We start from the raw sequence: 6,313 nt of genomic DNA on the forward strand, positions 1-6,313 counted from the left end.
CCTTCTGTGCCAATGTGATAATTTCTTGATACATTGTTTTCATTGTTGTCATGTTTTATTCTTGCAGTAAGGAAGGCGTTTACCTGGGAGTGGGTACAATCTCCGGGAGTGTGGCCGTCTACATTTCCTTCAGCTTACAAGTAAGTCGTCAATTTTCATCACAGTCTTTTTCTGTGTCTGAATGAGTAGTCTTAGTCGTCTCCATTTGTACAGGTGACTGTAAGACCAAATTTGACTGTAGTTTTGGAGGATGCTTTCTCTCCAGAATCAGATCTTCTGTTCAGCACTGTTATGACCTATTGGTGTTGTAAATGTCGTAAAACTCAGCTGGATTCTCTGTGTGACCATCTGTTCCTCCATGTGGTGTTCCTCAGAAACTGTACATGGTGAAGGAGGCTCACTCCATCTTTGTGACCGGGGTAGAGTTCATGCCCAGCTCGGAGGCGGCGCGCGCCGTGACCGGCGACCAGGACTTCAACCTGCTCAGCATCTCAGCCGACAACACCGTGCGACTTCACCAGTGCCCCGAGAGGAGTGAGTGTTTCCATGACTAGAGTCAGACAGTTTGACAGCAATATATGTGACTAGAGTCAGACAGCAATACATGACTAGAGTCAGACTGTTTGACAGCAATACGTGACTAGAGTCAAACAGTTTGACAGCAATACGTGACTAGAGTCAGACAGCAATACGTGACTAGAGTCAGACAGTGTGACAGCAATACGTGGCTAGAGTCAGACACCAATATGTGACTAGAGTCAGACAGCAATACGTGACTAGAGTCAGACAGTTTGACAGCAATACGTGACTAGAGTCAAACATTTTGACAGCAATACGTGACTAGAGTCAGACAGTTTGACAGCAATACATGACAAAAGTCAGACAGTGTGACAGCAATACGTGACTAGAGTCAGACAGTTTGACAGCAATACATGACAAGAGTCAGACAGTTTGACAGCAATACGTGACTAGAGTCAGACAGTTTGACAGCAATACATGACAAGAGTCAGACAGTTTGACAGCAATACGTGACTAGAGTCAGACAGTGTGACAGCAATACGTGACTAGAGTCAGACAGTTTGACAACAAAACACGGCAAACGTCATTTTCAAAGTTGTGGAGAAAATTTCAGTTTCTTTTTTTGGGGGGTTTACCGTTTATTTTCCTACAGGGCTGCATCCCTGCAGTGTGTTTTTCGCAGGATTTGATTGTCTTTCAGCTCCTGTGTAATCTTTCCCCTTCACTCAACTAGGTATTCCAAACCTATTTTTATTTATTTCTTTATTTTTAATGCAGATTGAAATGAATTATTCCAGTGTGTATGTTTTTGTTCCAAGTATTTTTTCTACTAAATCTCCGGTACTACACAAAGCTAAGCATTGCTCGGTTTTGTGACGCACCAGGTAAGTCATAAAGGAACAAGGGGGTTAATCACATCTTTGTTTTGTCTTTCAGCATTTATCAACCCAGTTTGGCCGATCCTGGCACTCATTGCAATCATCTACTTCCTGTTCTCAATGATGGCGGACATGGGTTTGTGATGCTGGTGATGAAGGCTTGTGGTGGTGATTGTGATGCTGTGGTGAACGCTTGTGGTGGTGAATGTGACGCTATGGTGAACGCATGTGGTGGTAAATGTGATGCTGTGAGTGCAAAAGTGTGGAAACTGGGACTTGCTGGGAGGTCTGCTCAATGCGATGTGTTCCAAGAGAATCAAACAATGTTTTGTAGTTTGCGTCTTCCCAATTACTGTTTGGTGTTCTACGACTAAATGATGCGATCAGGATGACCTGTATGTATTCAGGATTCTGGCAATAAGATGTCCTGCTAATATCCAAGGTCACTATTACAAACTGTAGGTTTTTAACGGCATTCAAACAGAGAAATGAGTGGCAAACCATGATCGCCAATATCTGTTTTAGATCTGGCTCTTGAAAAAGTAGAATTCCTCCTGCTATTGGAATAGGAAGGTCCTCCTTTCTGGCATGAACAGCTACAAGCCTTGATGGCCACCTCGGAATCTGACCTTACAAGACTCGCTCAGAAGTGTTAGGTTGGTGGGGTGGCTGAGTACCTCTGAGTCTAACCAGACTTTCACCTATAAGTGTTAGGTAGGTCGGGGGGGGGGGGGGGGGGGGGGGCTGGGTGATGGTAAGAAAGTGTCCTTTTGTGGGGGCCTTGTCTGAGAGGGTTAGAAAGAATTGACTCTACTAGGCGGAGATGGGTTATACTGCTTGGTTCAACACTTTAGCTCACACCTGATTGATTTAAAATGTTCTTTGTCATGCAAACCATCTTAAATTTTGTATTATTAGTCATTGAGAGAAATTTCTGCATATTGCTTTTGTAGATCACCCCAGTGTTGAAGGGTAGAACTCGTTCTTTTATCATTTAGAGGGAGATGCCTCGCGTCTTGTGATACTTGTTGTTTTTTCTGAAGATGTGCAATTCCTTCTGCGAGACTTTTGTTGGTAAGAATGTATGTCTGGAACAGGTGCTTGATTACTTCATCGTTAAACTGAGATGATGGAAGTTTGAAAAGACCGAATGAGCATTTTAGTTAGGTTTTTTTTCCCTCTTTTTCTTGCCTTAATTGTTCATGCATTGTGTATTCTGTTTTGCATGAAGAAAGTCTCACTGTTTTATCTGTTTCTGTTTTGTGGACTCGCCATACTATAGCACTTATTCTGTTTCTTTTCTTACACTTCTTTGACTCTGTCTATTTTTCTCTCACCTCATTGGCTCCCTTTTTTGTTGTTGTAATGTATGGTCATTTGTTTGTTCCGTTTTATGATGGGAGACAGTGTGGTGACACATATTGTCACTGTTTTTTCTGGCCTGATTCATGTACCCAACCGTATTTTGTAGCCTCCATTTCTAACAAAATGTGGGTGGTTGGCACATGCTCTGGTGTGGTTTTCTCCTTCTTTCCTGTTTGTCATCTGTTGTCCTTATCTCTCCTCCTTTTCTTTGTTTGCTACTCTCTTGTAACACCTCTTTTCTTCAGCGCTTTTAACCTAACTGTGTTGCAAATGCCGTAAAACTTGCTAAAACTGAAAATATATATTTTTTTTTTTTCATTTTGTATGGTTACTGGCTCATTATAGTTTGTGGCCTCTGATTGGTTCCTTCTGGTCTACTGCTCACATGAGCTGACTGTTGCGACAATATGACAGTTGTCTGGCTGCCTTCATCAACTGGATGTTTCCTCGCCCACTTCTCGAAGAAAAGCTACCGTTTTTGTTGTTTTTGTAAAGTGTTTTACGGCGCTCGCAACTGCATAGGTCATATGAGCGCGCGGGACACACCTAATATTTTCAGTTGATAGGAAAGCTACCGTGGCTTACCGGAGACAAAACAGTCATCTCTGGGCTTACCGAGTGTCTTTGGCGTTGGTGTGGTGGGTGGTCAAACTTTGGCGTTGGTGTGGCGGCCGGGCAGACTTGATAGTTGCCTGGCTGGCTCTGTGGCTTCTGTCGGACTTGAGTATGTATCATAACAAAGCTGGCGTAGTAATTTTTGCAAGTTATTCCTGAAGTGAACGGCTGTGAAAAGACGGGCGAGAACTTGATGGCAACATTGTCTTTGTGTTGTACACTGTGTTACATTGAAGGAAAAATGTGCCCTGCTAGTCGCTGGATATTTCTTGGTATATATGGTGATGTTTTGTCATTCTTTTTTTTCCAGTGTTGTTAAGAAGAGGAGAATGCTACTTGTAATAATAATAAATAATAAATGACATTTTATGTAACGCTCAACCCTGATTAAAGTACACAGGCTCTGAGTGCTTTGCAATACAATACAATGTACCCCAGTAACATAAAACGTTGTGTTCTGACCAAAAGAACGCCCTGTTACGATAAAGAAGCTGTGGCCAGTTATTTAAAAAGTTGATACTGTAATAGACTGACTTGTTGAATCCTATGAGATAAAAATGGTCTAAGTGTAACTCACAATTTTATTTATTTGATGTAAACTCCCTCTGTCCATGTCTGTATTTTCACTTGGTTCGTTCAGCATGTCCATTTCCTAAGTATCGCTGCCATGATATTTATATATATATATATATAGATATATGATTTAGTGTACATAGTAATTTATTCCTTGTGCCTTCTGCAATGGTCAGCTCCAGTGTCTGCCAGGACTTGACAAACCGGCTTCACAGTCACATGGAATTGTTGTTTTTTTAGGGGGGGGGGGGGGGGGGGTCTGCGCAGCTATACCGTAGAAAACGATCTCTTTTCTGACATTGTAGCTGTAAATGTTTAACGTCTGTATCAAGATAATTTAGGTCATTTAGAAGGCAAGCTGAGAAGGATTTACTGTACCACTCAGTTGATAGATGGGGATACTCTGTACCGGAAACTATCCCACTACGGGACTGAACAAGCTCACATCTGCTGTGTGCGACGGCGAAGAGATGAACAGACACACCGTAGACACCAGGACCCGTCCCTCTTTGTTGTTGAGCCTGTCTCTACTTTAAAGATGTGTGTGTCAATGGTGAGGGGGGGCTTTAATGAGATAACCCAAAATTTTCTACCAATACATTTTTCACTTAGTTGTAAACCATAGTGAAATACATCATCTCAGTAAATGGTGTATTTTCAACATATATAGAAATGTGTGAAACATCAACAGAAAATGTGAGTCGAATTAAACAATGTTTAACCTCTCCTGTGCAATATTCTCCCTGGGAGATGTAGTCTGTGCTGTGCCAGCTGAAGAAACCTGTCTGTTGTCGTGTTGAATGTCCCTTTATCTTTGTCACTGAATTTGGAAATGAGATACTTTCTTGAAATTTCACTGCTCACTCACCTACATTTTAACTCGTACGTATGCCTGCTTATTTTTTTCCTATAAATTTTGTTGCATGTCCAAAGAATTTTATAACAAGGTCTTCTTGAAGGTTTTTGGGTTGTTTTTGGGTTTTTTCGTTCATGAATTACATTTTGTAGACAGATCTGATGGTCATAAAACTGTCTGTGATGATGTTCTCAGACGCGCGTGTTTCTGAGACGTGTGTGTTTTTGAGACGTATGTGTTTCTCTGCTAAATTCTTTTGGAGTGAGAAAAGGATGTTTCATTCTTTTAATAATTCCCCTTCTTTGTATATCTGTGCTGCCTGTTTCAATATTTAGAATCTAAATTTTGTCTAAATTAATAATTGTTGACACTTGATACCACAGATTTCCAAAAACTGCAATAAAAAATGTTGATAATTTTCTGCCTAGAAGTCTGTGAACAGGTGTCTGATGAAGTAGCAGGACAGACTACAGAACGCGTCGTGGGGGGGGGCAGTAAGACTCAAGAATGGAAGCGCTGGAAGAAGGAAACAAACTATGGGAAATCCCACGTCTATCTATAGACTTTGTTGACATCAGTAGGCCCTAGATGTGGGGTCCAGTCGTGGAAACACAAGAAAGTTATTAGGATGTATGATTATTTTCTCTTCTAATGATGATAGAGGAAACAGGATTTTCCGTTTTTTCTTAAGATTACAAATTCAGTTTTGGACGTGAAATTGAAACGAGAATGACAAAGGACAAGGAGGTATAAAAGCCAAGAATTCACGTTAAAAAGGGGAGGTAATATTATTTTATTTTACTATATCTGTTTTTATTCCCCTTGCTCTGTGTTCTCCCCGCCCTACAGCGTGTGTACCTGGTGTGGTACCAGAGAGATTCGTATACAGACTCTCTGGTGGTACTGATTACTGCTGTTTGGTGGATTGTGGGGGACGGAGGAAGGTTTTCTTGTCGCTTGTACATGATGCATGTTTCTTGTTGATGGGAAGCTTTTTACACTATTAAATTTCCCTTTTTGCAGAATCTGACCCCTGTCTTTTTTGTTTTAATAATTGATTGTTTTGTTTTTTTCTGACTGTGACGGGTGCTGTTTGAGTGACAGAAAGGCTTTCAACGTCTTGAACAAATCTCTGAAATGATATGATTCGTATAATATAGGTTTAATTCTGAAAGGGCCGAGTCAAATAGGACATTTGTGTAAAATGCCTTTCCCAAGGACAACATCGGGTCTATCTGAGACTCGAACCCCCACACCCGCAATATATGATGACGGGTCTAGTTGCCTGACCGCAAGACTAACCACGCCACCAAACGTCTAGCTTTTCATAGAAATAATAGAAAACGATTGAAGCAGAGATAGACCAACAATAACTTACTAAGAGGACTTGTATTCTGTCTGTCTTTCTCTCTCTGTCTCTCTGTCTCTCTTCTCTCATTTGCAGCACTGTGTGGTCGGTAACCTCACTACAGTTGTCATGAATTAATTTCTTCTTATTATATATTTA

At 41.1% G+C, this 6,313-nt stretch overlaps 1 protein-coding gene across 1 annotated transcript in view; it reads left to right on the forward strand.

The window, feature by feature from the left end:
- LOC101861727 (prolactin regulatory element-binding protein) overlaps positions 1 to 2,958 on the forward strand; it is a 13,863-nt gene extending 10,905 nt beyond the window's left edge. The window contains exons 7-9 of the mRNA XM_005098279.3: positions 68 to 140; positions 375 to 534; positions 1,456 to 2,958. Of these exons, the coding sequence (XP_005098336.1) occupies positions 68 to 140; positions 375 to 534; positions 1,456 to 1,541 (319 nt within the window). The 3' untranslated portion in view covers positions 1,542 to 2,958. The remainder of the gene's footprint in view (positions 1 to 67; positions 141 to 374; positions 535 to 1,455) is intronic.
- Positions 2,959 to 6,313: the final 3,355 nt, after the last annotated feature.

Source organism: Aplysia californica, unplaced genomic scaffold (genome assembly GCF_000002075.1).
Source record: "Aplysia californica isolate F4 #8 unplaced genomic scaffold, AplCal3.0 scaffold00178, whole genome shotgun sequence".
NCBI classification, from domain to species: Eukaryota; Metazoa; Mollusca; class Gastropoda; order Aplysiida; family Aplysiidae; genus Aplysia; species Aplysia californica.